The sequence below is a fragment of the Fusarium vanettenii genome (assembly GCF_000151355.1).
Source record: "Fusarium vanettenii 77-13-4 chromosome 7 genomic scaffold NECHAsca_9_chr7_10_0, whole genome shotgun sequence".
Classification (NCBI taxonomy): domain Eukaryota; kingdom Fungi; phylum Ascomycota; class Sordariomycetes; order Hypocreales; family Nectriaceae; genus Fusarium; species Fusarium vanettenii.
The window spans coordinates 714,443-730,853 of NW_003315875.1; the positions used below are offsets into that span (position 1 = coordinate 714,443).

A 16,411-nucleotide genomic window follows, 5' to 3' on the forward strand; every position below is an offset into this window, starting at 1 on the left:
CTTTAGCTTCATTATATTAATAACTCGGTTGTTCTTGAGATCCAACCATCCACGTCCAGAAGGGAAGAGGCTGAAATGATTAAGATGTTCGCCTCAAGAGCTTCAACCTTGAGGCCAGTTTGATGTAATGACCTGCCATCGCTCCCCATAGACGCAATTCATCTCAATCATGTAGAAAGACTCCTTTAAAACCTGACTCAATAAAGTCCAAAGACCTGCGACTGAGTTCAAGGCAACAAAGGACGAGGTTCGTCAACGAAACAAACCGGGGTTCTAGTGCGGGTCTTGGACTGTGGAACCCTTGCATAGACCCGAACAGGCGTGCTCCTAATACCTATGCTCTCGTAGCACGTATTGTTTGCCCTCTGTTAGCTTTTGATCCTAAAGGGCCCGTGTTCTTTCACGTCGATCTGTGGTTCGACTACATCAAGGTCTGGTGACCACCCTGTGTTTCAATCTTACAGTCCAACACAAAGGGGCGGGGCCACTTAAAAGAACTATAGCAGTGAGCAGAGAAATTTTTAAGAAGCAGATCTCGCTAGTTAAGCCCAGGGCAGCATGCTTGTCAAATCTCTTCCCTGATGCTCATGAAGCAGCCATAGACCACCTCCTCGTCGATGTCTCTCACATACGACCATACCCACTGGAGAACTCGGGATCCCGTCCGCTCTCCCATAGATAAGCCGGTGAGGGGCGGATTAGTAGTTGGGTCGGTGACGACCAGCGAATCCCCGCTGTTGTATGTTTTTGCTTTCCTTGCCTACGGCCAGGGGCTGTCTTTTTGCCTGGGATCCCGAAAGATATCGCCTCGTCACTAGTCCTGTAGAACTCAACACATCTATACATCGCTGCAATACTGCAAATTGATAAGTACAAGTCTTTCGTTCTTCACAATTAGCATTAGAAGGTAGTAAGTACCTTGACTTGCGCTTGTTGTGTACAAACTCGTCGTTGTAGTGAAATGGCTTTTCTGAACTTGCCTCGCTACTAATCACTAAGATTCGTGCACGCTCACTGATGTTGGTTTTACAAACCGCCAATAGTCTTGCTAGAAGGGACAAGGAGAGTATCACGACAATACGAGAATCATGACTTCAACTTGGTTTGGATATTATGCACTAGTTGTAAATAACAGGGCATGCTGGCTCCTTAAAAGAAAGATAGACGAAACATCGTCTAGAAGACGTTACCCTTTGTCTGCTTCATCTCCGAGACCTTGAGGTTTCTAATGAGAGCGACCCAGACGAAAGATGCCGCCATAAGAGCGGTTCCAGCTGCCAACATTCGGGTTTGGGCATAACCGTAGGCCTTCTGGATTCCAATACGCTCAACGCTTCCCCTGGGGAAGCTTAGCTGCGTCTCCAGGTTTTCGTAGATATCGTCTAGGCTCTCCAGCGCACTCGAAGGCAAATGCATGATCAAAGCCTTCCGGAAGGTGTTGGTCCAGATGGCACCAGAAATGGTGGATCCAATGGAGCCACCGACGGTTCCAGTGACACTCAGCATAGCCAAGGCTGCGGCCACATGTTGGTGATCGACAGCCGCGAGAACGGCGAGCTGCATGCAGATGGTGAAGACACTACCACCCATGGAGATGAAGATCTGCGTCATGACAATATATCCGACGTATCCAGTAGGGCTTCGGAAGTAAATCATCAGACCTTGGGCCAAGATATAGAGGGGAACACCAATCCAGAGAAGCCACTTGAAGTATCCTGTCTTGCGAATGCCCCAACCAACAAGGAAGAGGAGGAAACCGGAAACGACGTTGAAAGTGTTGGCGATATATCCGGCTTCTGCGACGGAAAGATAGTTGACAACTTGCAGAAAGGACGTGAAATAGTTGTTCCAGCAGTAGTAAGAGAGCTGATACGTAAGGTCCAGAAGACAGGCACCAATCAGGGTTCGGTCAGTCAAGAAATCGAACTTCAGGAAGGGAATTGGCGCGAGGTAGAGCTCATTCAAGCCGAACATGACGAGGAGAATGAATCCAACAATGATCATGGCGATGATGTATCCCGAAGCCCATCCGTTGGGGGCCATAGCGGCGATGTTGAACGGCAGGAGGAAGATGACCAAACCAGCGGCAAACAGAAAGATGCCAAGAGCTGAGCAAAGTAATCGGTGAGCCTTGAACAGTCACACAAGAGAGCGGGATGAGACAAACCATCGAATTCAATAACATAGTGCCAGACGCTCTGCATAAAAGTACGCCCACTGGGCTTCTTGGGAAGAATATCCTTCCTGGCCTTGTGCAAGTTGTACTTCAAGATGCAGAACAGAGGAGCACATACAACAGGTGTAAGGAATGCAAAGATGCCGAAACCCCAGGTCCAGTTGATGGTTTCGAGCATCTTCTCAGAGGCATATGATCCAGCAAAGGCTGAGATCATGTAAGGGGATGACGTGAAGGCATATGCCAAGGCTCGATTCTGGAGGTTGGTGGAGTCGGCTGTGATAACGTCGATACTGTAGATGAGACCAGTGAAGCCGACCTGGTAAAAGACCTGTTCCCGTGTGAGCATGCTGTGCAGGTTGTCTTGCCTGTCAAGACTCGCTACTTACGTTGGCAGCACAGTAGGTGGAAAGATTCTTGCTGGTGGCCATGATGATCAAGCCCAGGTCTGCAAAGGCCACCATAAGAAGATAGCCCTCAGCTCGACCAGCAATATCGAGGAATTTGGCCAGAGGAATGAAGACTGCAGCCGTCATCGAGCTCGCGACGACATCAATGACAGTGAGTAGTGAATGCGCCCCGAAATCGCTAGTGACATAGGGCAGGAGGCTGCCAGCAGTTGAACTCTGAAAGGCATTCAACAAGTAGACAAACCAGACAGAGACAAGCGCGCAAATCAGTGACTTCTTTGTCCACACCAGTGTGATGGCTTGCATATCCCTGACACCTTCTGTCACATCCTCCATCGGCACAGCATCCTCGGTGGTGGTTGGGTTTCCATCTTCGGGGGACAGACCAGCGGGACCCTTTCCATGGCTGGTGACAGGCGTAAGGTTGGTGGGCGATTCTCCAGTTGACGGGCTGGTAACCTCTGCGCTGTTAGGCCGAAGCCTGTTCCACAATCCCATGATTAAGTGCTGATCACTAGGGTTGGTGCAAAGGAGCGAGGAATGTAGAGGAATTAGCCTTCAAGAATAAGGAAAGAAATGGGCGCGAACTGTTCAAGGGGTCACTGCTTGTCTTTAAAAGACTTGACGCACGATCAGACCAGGGAAACCCAGCTAGAAAACCACGCATCTGATAAGATTTTTATCATGTTGCCTCCTTTTAACCATGCTCAAGTCTCCATACTTGACCGGCAGAATCGGCATCGGGGTGCGGGATGTCTGGGTTCCGTCTCCCGGCCGGGTGACAGGGATCCCAAGGTCAGAACCACCAGAGTTGGAACCAACAGTAGATCCACAGAGTGCGAGAAGTTCGGAAATGCCGCGGGCCTGAAGGTCAGCGTGACTTGGCCCCATCTAATCTAATCTGATACGATTGATATGACCAAGACTTTAGGATCGGCCATGGGTAAGCAGAGCGGAAACGGCCTGAGCAGACGTGTTGGTTGGTTCGTTACGCAATGGCTCGCGTGTTGGTGAGAACTTTCTGTGGCTCAAGCGTGGGATACAGCGGAACCGAGAAGGGATTAACCGTGCTAGGGCGTGATGGTTGTCGTCGCTCGATCTGATTAGTCCCAGCGTACAGTATGAGGTATCGCAGGTTTGGCGGCGATTTTGTCCGATTGGTTTAGCCCAACTCCACCTTGAGCAGCCAGATCCACCATCACGGGTCGGACGGCACTCAATAGTGACCTGATTCCACATGTTGGTTGGCTGCCAGGGCTCGAACAGGTTCGCTTGCTACTACGTACCAGTTCGTCAGGGTCAGGGTCAGGGCCACGCAAACAACGCAGGACTGGCATGTGGCGACGTGGGGTGGAACTTCTAGTCCCAACAGCGTGGGTGAATGGATCTAGAATGGAGGGTTGGAGGGCCCGTTGGGTGAGAGAATGCGCTATACGCGATATTCGATCATATGATGCAGGCAATTCTTTAACAGGTTGTTTTATGGGCTTGTTAGCATCACCATGAACTGAGGATGGGTATGACCCCAAATCGATGTTTTAAAGACAACGGATTTATAATTGTCGACTAATAGTGCCAGGCCACGGAATTACACGCCAGTTAGAGACGTCTTATTCCTCTCTCAGAAAAGACAAGCCCACATCGCGCGGGATGTGCGACCGTAAATACCGGAGAGGTGGACCTTAAGTCAGCCCACTTGGTTGAGCATTGTAATCGGAAATACGAGACAGTGGGACAAATTGCATCTCATCGAGTCTCCATCTGGCAGTCATCGAGCTTTTTCTTATCCTGCGAAGTGATGAATACTTGATGTGCTAGTGAACTTGTTCATCTGCTGTCTAAGACCGTTGTATAGTTGAGCGCTCGCCTTGAATGGAACATTGACTAGGTACTTTCGGTTGCCGGTTGCCCCGATCAGAAGATCCCTACATATTACAAGACGGGCTCTAACAAGATTTCATCTCCTTTGTTTGGTGGTTATGATGAACAAGAATGCTGGATGTGGGCATAAATGTAGTCCTATAGTTCCGAAATTGCGCGACTGTCTTGTGCTCAGTGTGGTCCTGCCGTTGTCGAGGAGCATCTAGTTCAACAATTTCACTCGCTTGCACGAAAAGCTACATTCATGTCATACCTTCACTCTAGTGTGGGCTCGAAAGATTGTCCATCTACTATAGATGCAAGGGTAGGTGAGATCGCCAAGAAAATCAGACGTTGCCCCAAAACATGCCAAGAGTTCTTCCACTTTAGGCTAGGATACTACCATAGGTTTGGGGGATTGGGGATAGTTGCCACTAGTTCATTTATTTTCTACTAATCTGAACATCAGAGGCTGTGCCCGACAGCTCCTTGCAGAGACATCATGGATATCAACAAGGATGATCATTAGAGTAGTGAGGATTCGTCAAACTATCACACCCATTTATTACATCATCAATCTATGGTATATGGCCATTTAGCATAAATTAATGCTACAGCAGAAGTTAATCATGTGCTTGAGTCCGGTGCCGAAGCTCCGGGGGGTTGGGGAGGAAGACGGATTCCAGCCGGGGGATATCAACATCTAGCTCTTAGGCAAGGTGGCAGAGAACTTATGAGCCTGTAGGATAGCGATAGGCTGCTACATAATATTCTTTTAGCCTCATTCCCTTCTTTCTAATACGAACAAATTAGGTACGTGATGAGGTTGCCGAGATGGGGCTCACGGGTACGTACGTTCCATTTGACCAGCCGTTTTACAGAAGAATACAATGCCACACACCTCTTTCCATATGAGGCCAGCTATTCCGCTGGATCAATATTATTCAAGGCTATTCCACTTTCCATACGATCTATTTTTGCCTCTCGTGCCTTACTACGGCGAGGCCAAGCACGCCCCTTCAGCTCAGGATTATTCCCTTAGCGGAGCTGTCCTCTCAATTTGACCAAGCATGGTCTTATTCATCCCAGGGAACCTTGAACGAAAGTTTTGATCGACAAGGTAGGAAACTGATACCAAGTTTCTAATGCAAATAACCATCTTTGGGAAACGCTGAGGGTGGTTTCTTGTCAGAGATCAGATCTTAGAAGAGGTGATCTCACACGACACATCAATCCACCTCTCTCCCACGTGCGCTCCCAAAACACCCATAGAAGCCTTCTATACTTGGGCTGACTGACTATAGGTTTCCAGCAAGTCAGCACCCCTAGTAGAATATCTCGCCAACGAATTGTTGGTCTCGAGCAACGCATCCATGGACGTCCATCTTGATGAATAGACAGAAACATCGCGCCCGAGACCCCGGAGATTCACGTGGTCTGTAACCAAAGTCTGATATGAGTTCAAAGGCTCATTTTTAGACAGAATCTGGGACGTCAATACAAACCCCAACCAAGTTCAGCGACACATTGTCTGATGGGCGCCTCGGCAAAGGACATCAAGTGCCTGGATTCGTCGTCCCACCTTATTAAGCTCACACCCACACAGCCTGGGTCCGCATGGGCTGCCTTGACCACACCTTGAGTGCCATGCATCTTACCTATCATCTCTGCCGTTTTGAGATAGGTGTCGTAATCTGCTGGGCCTGGGTCTTGGGGTTGTCCATCTTATTGATCCACACTTGAGCCAATGGACACTTGTTAAAGACTGGCGAGCCCGGGACAATCATCGCATCCTAAGCATCAAGATCAGATTAAAAGCATCCTTAAAAATCGGGAATTGGCGGTCACAGCCTCCTTGTTCAAAACGCTTCATTCAGCTTTGGTCTTACGAGATGTGTCTCAAATGAATTACAATATGTCTTGTCGTCTGCTTCGCCACACCTTCAGTTCTCCAAGCCCACTACCGTGAGTCACGGCAGTTGAAATGGGCATGGTTCTCCGAGCCACTATGCATACCAGGCTCCTCCGCACTCACGTACATCAGAGGCGTCATCGCACTCTATGTTTCCAGATCTGGGCAGTGGCAACGTGTCAAGTTGTTGGTTCTGGGTGGTGTGATCTTTTGTTTGCTGCGGCTGCCTCAGGGCTGAAACGGGTCATCATCCTGCCGAAGCCACGATGCAAGGAATCCAACTGGCTGACCAAAGTCAGGCTTGCAGAGGGTGACGTCGCCCTCCTTTGTCTCTTCCGCAGATGCAAGCTATTCAGCAACTCAAACATGGTTTAGAGAAGGATAAGGCTGAAAAATAATGACTAAAAAGGTGCACCGCTTTTCCCCAGGCACCGAAACTCCCATGCCTCTTTGCCTGGCATGACCCCATATTCTCGTCTACCTTAACTCGTATAGAGTTGCCCCAGTTTATGGCTAAAACTGCCTTGGCGTCAGCTGTAACTCTGGGCGTCCAGTTGCGTCAGTGAGCAGACCACCTGACGCTCTGTCATTGGTGACTTGGGAAATCCTTCGTGGGCCTTCCGTTATAGGCAACAGCCGAGAGGAATCGTTCCCCTGCAAAGAATCTTTCACGTCCCTCTGATAGGCTTGCTTTGGGGACGCGTCATGGTGCAGGCCGACCAACCTGCCTTTGAGATAGACGAGTTCAACATTCATTCCCAGACCCCTCGGGTCGGGGCCCGATATATCTCGGGTGTCTGCCATATAATTAGATACCCTACGCCGTCCAAGCAAACACCTTGTGCAGCCTTAGATCAACAATTCAATATCTTCCCCTTGACTCAATCTACCCAACCACTGCGCACGACTGTTTCCAAACGAACTGCCAAGATGCGTTACCTTGCCCTCCCTTTCATCGCGGCCATGCTCACGTCGCCCATTGCCGCATTCGACATCTGCAGAGCCCTCCGTAAGCATCACAATTCTTTCTTGTTTGCCTTTGAGCATTTTCTAACATTGGACAAAGATTGCTACGAGGATTCTGAGGCCCCAGCGGTCTGGGTGACTCTGAAGGCCGTTGATCTTAAGGACCGGAATTACCAGCCCGTAAGTAATCTCCGCCCTGCGGACACACAATTTCTGATAGATGGTCAAACCAGAGAATCCGCGTCGATCTCACCGAGTCCGATCAAGTCTGCGATCCTTCCAAGGTCGAGATCTTCATGCAGCCTCTTGCCATTGACAAAGACGGACGCGGAGAAGGCTCCATTATGCTCGACCCCGAAACGTGGGCCAAATCCTCGTGGGAGTTCTCTTGCTCAACTCCCAAGGACTCTTCCAAGGAGCACAAGCTTAGCTTCACCATCCATGCCATCAACGGCGAGGAGATTGAGAAGATGACACTCGTGACACGGTTCCGACAGATGTGGCCCATCGTCTTTACCAGTGTGGAAAGTGATTCGATGGCGGAGAGGCCCGAGTTCTCGCGTGGTACACTACACTATGTGCCTGAGGGAGGCTACCGATATGAGGATTATGAGGAGCTGTAAAGCTTGCCAGGTACCATGGAGAAAGCGACCCAGCCGATTCCGGACAACAGAAACTTGCTGGTAGGGAAAAGCAGATGCGGTGCTTTGATAACATATATTTCATGAAGGACGGGAATTGAAGACAGTGATTATTTGTTCGTCGTGGGCATTCGGTCTATGGAGATATTGATAGGAATAGCACGTTTAGTGCATCCATCAGACAAGAGTTGACGCTCTTCATGAGAATCCAATGGAGAAGCTGTCACATTGGGCCGTGGCCCTCGATGACGCTCGCCCCGCGCCCGCTCACTTCTTGCCTCAAGATGTGCAGGTTCGTCATGCAATCTATTCTCATTCAAAAGGAGATATACACCAATCTTATGTTTTTGCAGTCTCGCTCATCTAAAACCATGATACAGTCTGAATGCTTTGTCCAGCGCTCCATCCCAAATTCCATCCGGCATCAGTAACAGTCACGACTCATCCGGCTTTTCCGGCTTTTCCGTCTTTTCCGATTTGATGATATTGTCGGCTTCCTTCTGAGCGTCTTGGACAATCGATTCGGCCTCTTCCTTGCTGAAAGCCTCGGTAAACTTGACCCAGGGGCCATGCACCAAGCCAGTTCCGGCCCCTATCAACATGCCCAAGCCCGACGTTGGGATCGCAACAACTCCTGTAAGCAAAGTTCCAACGGTGACTCCGATGCCGCTCGCAATCCCAGCACCGATTCCAGTGCCAAAGGCGCCTCCCTGAATCCATCCTGCCTCGAGTCGCTCGGCCGTCTTCATCAGCTTGGCTGCCTTTTTGTCCGTTTCGCGAGCTTGGAACCTCAAGTCTTCGGCAACTTTCGGATCTTCGGCTTCATCCGCCTGCTCGTGAAGCTGGATTGACTTTCCCTGCAAGTTTGAGGCTTCATCGACGCGGTTTTGGATCTCTTTCGTCAACTTGTCCTTGGTGGACGGCTGTTCGCCATCTTGATCTTTCGTCTCCTCGCCAGACTTGTTCAACACCTGCGAAATTAAGGCTTCCATGATGCAGGGGGTTCGGAGAACAGGCGGTGCTCGGAATGGATTGATAATCCTTGAATGTGGCTTGAAAAGATAGTGCTCGGAACGGTAGTTATAGCTCATGGGGCTTATGACGTAGCATTCGCCTCGCTGCATTCTATTGGTTGATCGGGATGATGAATCCTGCTTTTGGATAATCATGACGATAACTCCCACACCTAGGCATGGCCTACCCTATACAAGATAGGCGAACTATCGAGAGTATGAGACGAGATGCCAACGTTTCTGTCTAATTAGCTTCCAAATCCCTTTGAAAAATTGGGCTGGATCAAACTAGTATTGAGTGAATATTTTCAACAGGGTTTGGAAGGTTCCAATCCCCGCGCCGCGAACATTAATAGCAATTTTGATCTCGCGCTGATAGGGAACTAAACATTTTCATCAAATAACCATCTAGCACAGCGTGCCTAGTCCAACGAATGCAACGCTTCAAAGAGCCTCATTTTGCAATCTTTGACAGATTTAAATCCTTAGTATAGTTATTTGTATAGTCTCTGCTGTGAAGGGTATGATAGCAACCCAAGTTGAACTCGTTGGGCTGCTGCCGGCATTTTCCATCTTCTTCCACCATCCCGGCTGCTCTATAGACTATTGACCAAATGGCGAATGGGCATAGTAAGACACTCTAAAGTGAGCTGATGACAGTGAACCCTCTTCAACAGTGATCCAATAGAATGTTAGAGTGTACGGTTTCAACTCAAAGCTGAGGCTTGGAGTTGAGGTGTTGGTCAGTCTCCTGGCGAGTCCACGACGGATTAGCGTTTGTCCGAGTTACACGGCAAACGCGGCAACGGTTTCATGTTACCAACCGCGTCTCTTTAATAACCCAATAAATCTCATCGATCATCTTTCTCTTACAGTTTCAACAAGAATCAACATGGTTTCCCCGGTCCAAATCACCATCACCGCGTTCGGGGTGTCAGCCTTCGTCTCAGGCGTCTCTACTCTCATCAACCCTAGCTACACGCTCGAATTTCTCAATCTACCTCTTGCAGCCCTCCCTTCAGTTAGGGGCAATGCCTTGGCGGCCATTGGAATGGGCATATACTATTCACTGGCCGCCTATCAGAACAACACCGCGTTCTTTGCTGCGTCAGTGCCCATGAGACTGCTCAGCGCCTCAATATTTTGGGTCCAGGGCTGGCAGGTTGCGTCTATCTGGGAGGGAACGGGATCTATTGCTACGGGCTTGGCGCTCTTGTGGCAGCTGCGCCTTGAGAAGAATAAGAATGAGTGATAATGTCCAAAGTCTGGAACCACAACGAAACGGACGGTGATCCCCAAGGCGGGGACTGTGACGAGATGTCGTAGAGGTTGAACAGATGTTCGAGGGAATACACGCTTTAAATGAGAGCATAAATAAAATTTCGATGTCTAGGCTACGGTTCTCCATGGTTGCAGGTCGGACAACCCTCATTGCGCGCTCTCTCACGTGCCCGACACCGTCTTTGACGCTTGGAGAAAAGAAGAAGAATTCACAACAACGAGGGTCATCAAAGTCCTGAAGGAAAATGTTCAATCATCGCCAGTCGATAGCCCGCGGTTTAGGAGGCTAATTCGCCCTTTGGGAACTCGATGGTCTTGAAGCGAAGTGGAGACGTTTGCGATCAGTTAGATAGTAATGCCAAGCAGCTTGGCCTGAGTCGTGATTGGTTTCATGTAAGATGCAACACCGAAGCCCTTAGGCCATAATGACTGAAAAGGTATTTAGACTGGAACTGAGATAGTAAGAAAATCACATACGTTGTGCAAATGAAGTGTCTTCCAGTCAACTTCTGCCACCACAAGAGCAGCACGCTCCTTGACCACCCTTGTATGAGGCATTACGTTACTAATGGCCTCACTATCATCCACAACACGTACTCTATCTTTATTAAAGTTTGAAGGCTCAAGACCTTTTTCGAAACATCATAGGCTTGAAAAGGTCGCGTGGCAAGCGGTGACTCGGATTTGCACTGCCTCCCTGAACAATGACGTGGTTACTCCAAGCTCGTTGGTTGGGTTTGGGGGCTGGGAATCCTACGGCCAGGGATGAGCTTGTTGATCCAGCTCCTAGCCATGGAACCACGTTGTATCCGGGAAGGATGATCCTGTTGGTTGCAAAATGCATGAGAGACCTGACTTTAATTTTAAGCCTACCGCGTTTAGAGACTGTCGGGGAGCCGGGGATGTCGTGGTTCAGGCGGAGGCTGTTGGTTGCTTCGCACTGAACGTCTCCAGATTATGACGCACGTTACAGCACTGAGACCGGCGCCGATTGAGTCGATCAGTGGCCCATCAACCCCTATAAAACATTTGCTGCCATTGCACTGTTGGTTGTCCGTGTGCTATCCAAATAAAAAGCACCGCTCTTCTCTCGTAGCATACTGCTAACTTGACTCCTGAAGCTTGCTGAGAGAGGTCCGCCATCCCGCCACGATGATTTCGACACTATCCTTGATTTTTTCCTTGCTGTTATTTGCCTCGGCAAAGAATGTGGGAGGGTAAGAAACAAATTCACTGGGTGTTACATACTTGCGTTCCAACTAACTCTTAGAATGAAGTGCTGGCAATTTGACCGTTGCATTTTTCACAGACGACCAGGAAGAGTCCTGTCAGGCCAAAGATACCTCAAAAGGCATCTTCTTCACGACATCCAGCATCCCAACAGAGCTTACCTGCTTCAACCTAACGGATATGTTTTCGCAATCCAACGATACCGGATTCCAAGAAGCCCTGGAACCTCTCGAGGACCGGTCATCAGGTATCAATTGGCTCCTTCAAAATCGCGACGACTTTGACTCCAAGGCGAATTACTCTCAAATCCGGTATGAGCTGCTAAACAAGACTACCGAAGACGAAAGTGGCAAGGTCTCCGCATGGTCATTATACGTCTACGCCTTCGCCAATTGTCAGCAGATTGTCGATGGTGACAACGTTGACGCCGATGACTTTCCTTGGTTTGAGAGCACCTGTCAGACCGAGAAGGGTGGCGAATGTCAGGGTGTCCCGTATCCCATCAAGAGCTTTGCCATTGTTTCCACAAACAAGGAAGGGAAATGCGAGGCGTGGGCGAAGCAGGGTTCTGCTGCCAGGGTCGGTGGTAAGGTTTTGCTGCTTGTTTCTACTTTTGTCACTGTGGCAGCTCTTTTCCTTGTCTTGTAGAATAGGTAGTGATACATCAATAGTGTTCCTTCTTGCTACTTTTTTGTCCGTAGTTCCTTCCATAAAAATCGCTTTACCTCCGTTCTGAATTCGCCGTATCTCATTGAACCACTTGACTTGGTAAAGGCGGCATACACCTTCTCTGTCGAACTATCATTAGAAATGATCGTGTCATCAATAACCCTACCAACTTTGCCCGCAGCAGGCATCTCAGTCTCGCTTGTCATTTTCTACTCCTAGCTTCACGTCACGGGCTTTCGCTCATGACTCTTCCTAGATTATTTTTGTCGGGGCAGGCTGTGACGATCGAATCTCGCCCAAATATTCCGTGCTTCCTTTTCCTCCTTTCTTCGCTGTTGTTCCTCCAAATCAGTGTCCTCCAGCTCAACCTGATCCTGATGCGCTACCTCCAACTTTGCCATATCATTATACAGCCACAGGGCTTCACTTAGGATTCCTCTCGTATCGGTATCCGGGCTATTAGGAAGTGAAGATTGTGAACGAGGGGCTGATGGCCCTGCCGTCAACATCTGCTGGCGACTGTATTGCATTTCCCACATCTGATTCTCGATCTCGTGGAGAGCATGACGCGCAGCACGATGTTGCCCGACTAATGCATTCCACTTCTCTTCGAAGGATGGGGTAGTCTGAGTTGCGTTGTTCTCATCATCAGGTAGAGGAGGATGCAGCCCTGTACCAACATTAGTGGCCTCATCGGCAAAAGTTACATGCCGCTTAACCTCTTTTACCCATTGTTTGATTTCGCCCACTCTGTTTGTTGGCTCGTAATCTTTTTCCTTCGTCTGGGCCATGTCGACTGCTTTGACACAAAATAGCGAAGAAAACAGTATGAGGTTCAGAAAGCGGCCACCCAGCAAGAATACCAGGCTGGAGCGGCAGACAGTAAGCGTTTATACTTCTAGCTTCAGTTTCAGCAATAGGGAAACCTGTTGTTCACTCATCCACAATCCTAGACTCTTTGAGGTTTGCTTTTCGGTGTTCACCACGAACACGTACACGGGGTCTTTGACGAGGCAACAAAGACAATCAACGAGCATGGGTATTCACCATCATGGTCTCTTCACCTATAGGAACAACGATGACTAGGGACTTTAAGAGTCAGAGGTAGAATAGCCCTGGAAGTAGCAAGTTGTAAGCCAAAAAAACTGAGAATCGTGAAGAACATTCGGAGGTCCAGACAAGCTCATCATGCTGCTCAAATCGGGCAACATTCACGATTTTGATTTGTGATTCATGGGAAATTTAATATTAGTAAATGGAATACTCATTGCGAAATGATTTTGACTGGCAACCTTGTAGGCTGGTGCCCCTCCCTAACCTTTTTGCTTCATCGCTTCCCTGATTCCAAACTCCAAACTCCACGCCTGACCTTCTCAAGTCGAAAGACAACTTTTCCGCAACAAACACAACATTATGTCGCGAGATTCAGTTTATTAATGAGTTCCATGAGAACTTGTATTCTCTGGCACGATATCATCGCTCTCAGCGTCGCATTGTTCTTGGCCGGGTGCACGTTCGACCCTGTCGCGCTCAAGGCGAGAGATCCAGAAGATGCGGGTCGCCGACGAAGTACTTGGTGCACCTTCGACAATAGTCCTTGTTGAGGTACTTAGGCTCACCCACGACCTCTTGAACCCGGCAGCCTTTGTTGGGCTTGCCAGGGTGGCGGCAGTGGCTCCATTTGAGCCGACTGGTGAGGCAGTGACCGCATTTGGAGCAGTAGTAGTAGTACTTGGTGACTACACACATCGCGATGTATCTTGGAGGATGCGTTGTTGTTTCAGTTTAGTGGGAATTGTAGAGAGGATGGATTTTAGGGCTCGGTGCTGAGATTTTATAGTCCAGCTTGCCTACGCTCGGTGAGTGAGAAGGGCGATAGAGAATCAGTAACATCGCCAGCCCTTACACAACAGATCACGAGGAGTCTGGGTTGTCTGTGTTTATATGTCATTTAGTACTACGAGACTAGAGCTGACAAACAAAGAACAGCACGAACACGTCAGTTGTTGCCGCCCCTGGCCTACCTGGACATGTTTGTGATATCTACTTCGACAGACGTTAACTACGAGACAAAGCGCATCTGAACCAACTGATTCTTTGCATAGGAAATAATTCAGCCTCATAGGATGGTAGTCTGAGCCTATGCCTGGCGGTCGCGATGAGTAATTTAGGGACCGGCGGATGTTACCCAAGCTATCACGGCCTTAAGAGTCAAGAGGGATGGGCCTTTGTACACAGCATCACCGTTTGGGATGAACAACGAGAGTTAATTGATAGCTTAATAAATGAGCTGGTCCAATTCATTACATGCACGTTCAGCTCAGAAGACGCTCTGCAGCTCCCATCTCGACATTCCGCGCCGCCCTGACAACCCAGTACCCAGTCTCAGGATGCTTCACCACTCTCCACTTTCTGTCCTTCACGTCGGACTGGCCCTTGGCTCTTTCCCGTATCTCGCCCTCAAGTCCAACCTCTTGGCGTATCTCAGAAGCTACGCGAAGAAGGTCGCTCTTTTGAAGAATGGCAGCCATGGATAATAACCCCTGGGGTTCCTCTGATAGGATTGATGGAGCGTCACGCAGAAGAAAATGTACCACGGCGACGGTGCAGAGGGTGATGGCGAGGAATGCGACGATAATTCCTGCGACCCAGGTTACGACGAAAAGGCGAGTTGTGGGAACAAAGCCTGACCCCGTAGCCTTCTCGGGCTCTGAGAGTGTCTTGAAGCCATGAACCGAAACCGCATTCACGTAGATGGCCGTAAAGACGCTCTGAATTGCATCCATGAGTACATCTGTTGCTAGGGGATCCGATGGCTGCGCCCGTTGGGCAGTGTACAGCATCAAAGTCCCCAGGTCCGTGGTTGACCACTTCATCTTTGGGTTGAAGGTCACAGCTCCGAAAATGTCTTGCTCAAAGACTCTCCACAGCTTTGGTCGGCTGGTATTGGGCTCACCCGTCTCGACGAACGATTGAATGATTGGGGCATCTGTTGACGGCAGAACTCGAAGGGTCCCGGCGACTTGGCGGTATCCAGTTGCACAGGAGATGACCTTGATGTCTTTAAGGTTGGTCTTTGCTGAAGAGGAGTACTTGGCCGCAGTAAACACCAAGCGGCTGTAGTATGCTTTAGCGGAGCAGCCAAATTCGACCGTGGTTTTGAAGTATGTCTCCTGGGAGCTTGAAGTGGGAAAGCTTTGCTTGAAGCTGCAGCCTCTGTCATTGCCAGAGATTTGAACCGAACTCCCACTTGACGTGATGGAATAGTCCTTTACAAGCTCACAGTTGAGGTAGGCCGAGTACGCAGTGGTATTTGCTGCCATGCTCGTTCCTGTGGCAAGGTCCGAGTCGGCATCAAACGGGCGAAAGGCACGCTCGTCATCCGTCCAGGCAATCTTGTTGCCTCCGTAGAGTCGCGTGGCGGAGACAGTATCGAAAACAGGGCGCCAATCGACAGTAGAATCGATGCCGTCGACATTGTACGTCTGATTGTACACGATAGGGAGCGACGTCGAGACTGTTACGACTTGCGACACGAACAAACGTGCAGCGAATGGCGCAACAAGATATGTCAAAAACACGGACAGCAGAGTAGTAGCTCCGACCATGTAGTGAGACTTTCGAAAGGCTCCCCACCAGCGCCAGATGCTGGCGACAACTCGGTAATCCAGGAGAATCGACACTCTTGCGTCGGCGCCACCCTCTTTGCGAAGTTCGACGTAGGGTTGACGCTCTGCAAGGGAGCCAGCTATCCAGGCCCAGTAGGCACCAAAAAGAGAAAAGACAAAGCTGGGGAGTGATGTCCAGAGTATACCCAAGCTCCAGGGAGTGTCAGGAATGTCGCCGACCTCACCATCCTTAGCGGTATTGCTAGATGGAACCGTGACAAAGCCATCATTTTGTGAAGAGAAGATGGTCAGAGCGATGACGGTCGCTATGAGGGCGATATTAAAGATGGAAAAGGCGAGGAGGGATGGCCATCGCAGGCAGACGGACAGCCACCCGTAGGGCTGGGGGGAAGATTCTCGGCCTTGGCCAGACATGACAGCGATCAAAGAAGCCGGTAGAAGAACGATTCAAAGCCATACCGAGAACATTCCCAGACCGACGGCATATTTGTACAAGGATTCGGCTCGACTGCCGAGCCAAGCCTCACCTAGCGCAGGCTTGCCCTACGCTAACAAAGAGGGAAAGGAGTCCTACCTGAAGGCTTCTTCCGCCCTCACAAGGCAGATTGGGAGGCTTTTCATGAG

The 16,411-nt window shown here is 49.6% G+C and overlaps 6 protein-coding genes across 6 annotated transcripts; 3 read left to right on the top strand and 3 right to left on the bottom strand.

The window, feature by feature from the left end:
- Nucleotides 1-1,090: 1,090 nt before the first annotated feature.
- Nucleotides 1,091-3,227, bottom strand: NECHADRAFT_70699 (uncharacterized protein). The gene is made up of 3 exons (XM_003049375.1): nt 2,566-3,227; nt 2,168-2,507; nt 1,091-2,108 (listed from the first exon to the last, which is right to left on the bottom strand). The coding sequence occupies exons 1-3, from the start codon at nt 3,082-3,084 to the stop codon at nt 1,177-1,179; spliced, it is 1,791 nt and encodes a 596-aa protein (XP_003049421.1). The 5' UTR covers nt 3,085-3,227; the 3' UTR covers nt 1,091-1,176.
- A 3,999-nt stretch (nt 3,228-7,226) lies between these two features.
- Nucleotides 7,227-8,120, top strand: NECHADRAFT_101110 (uncharacterized protein). Its single transcript, XM_003049119.1, has 3 exons — nt 7,227-7,367; nt 7,425-7,504; nt 7,558-8,120. The coding sequence occupies exons 1-3, from the start codon at nt 7,289-7,291 to the stop codon at nt 7,945-7,947; spliced, it is 549 nt and encodes a 182-aa protein (XP_003049165.1). The 5' UTR covers nt 7,227-7,288; the 3' UTR covers nt 7,948-8,120.
- Nucleotides 8,121-8,293: 173 nt separating this feature from the next.
- On the bottom strand, nt 8,294-9,134 carry NECHADRAFT_101111 (uncharacterized protein; the record flags this gene model as incomplete). Its single annotated transcript, XM_003049376.1, has 1 exon — nt 8,294-9,134. The coding sequence occupies one exon, from the start codon at nt 9,132-9,134 to the stop codon at nt 8,400-8,402; it is 735 nt and encodes a 244-aa protein (XP_003049422.1). The 3' UTR covers nt 8,294-8,399.
- A 736-nt stretch (nt 9,135-9,870) lies between these two features.
- Nucleotides 9,871-10,230, top strand: NECHADRAFT_82762 (uncharacterized protein; the record flags this gene model as incomplete). Its single annotated transcript, XM_003049120.1, has 1 exon — nt 9,871-10,230. The coding sequence occupies one exon, from the start codon at nt 9,871-9,873 to the stop codon at nt 10,228-10,230; it is 360 nt and encodes a 119-aa protein (XP_003049166.1).
- A 1,181-nt stretch (nt 10,231-11,411) lies between these two features.
- On the top strand, nt 11,412-12,137 carry NECHADRAFT_82763 (uncharacterized protein; the record flags this gene model as incomplete). The annotated part of the gene is made up of 2 exons (XM_003049121.1): nt 11,412-11,476; nt 11,537-12,137. The coding sequence occupies 2 exons, from the start codon at nt 11,412-11,414 to the stop codon at nt 12,135-12,137; spliced, it is 666 nt and encodes a 221-aa protein (XP_003049167.1).
- Nucleotides 12,138-14,473: 2,336 nt separating this feature from the next.
- NECHADRAFT_45043 (uncharacterized protein) lies at nt 14,474-16,201 on the bottom strand (the record flags this gene model as incomplete). The annotated part of the gene is made up of 2 exons (XM_003049377.1): nt 14,474-15,237; nt 15,442-16,201. 2 exons carry the CDS (start codon nt 16,199-16,201, stop codon nt 14,474-14,476), a joined length of 1,524 nt encoding a protein of 507 aa, XP_003049423.1.
- Between the last annotated feature and the right edge of the window lie 210 nt (nt 16,202-16,411).

Bases quoted from the DNA above. Each gene is read 5' to 3' on its own strand.
- NECHADRAFT_101110 (XM_003049119.1), top strand. From the start codon at position 7,289: ATGCGTTACCTTGCCCTCCCTTTCATCGCGGCCATGCTCACGTCGCCC. The intron at 7,368-7,424 runs GTAAGCATCACA...CATTGGACAAAG, and splicing joins CGACATCTGCAGAGCCCTCC to ATTGCTACGAGGATTCTGAG. The intron at 7,505-7,557 runs GTAAGTAATCTC...TGGTCAAACCAG, and splicing joins AGGACCGGAATTACCAGCCC to AGAATCCGCGTCGATCTCAC.
- NECHADRAFT_70699 (XM_003049375.1), bottom strand. From the start codon at position 3,084: ATGGGATTGTGGAACAGGCTTCGGCCTAACAGCGCAGAGGTTACCAGC. The intron at 2,508-2,565 runs GTAAGTAGCGAG...ACACGGGAACAG, and splicing joins CCACCTACTGTGCTGCCAAC to GTCTTTTACCAGGTCGGCTT. The intron at 2,109-2,167 runs GTTTGTCTCATC...TACTTTGCTCAG, and splicing joins CTATGTTATTGAATTCGATG to CTCTTGGCATCTTTCTGTTT.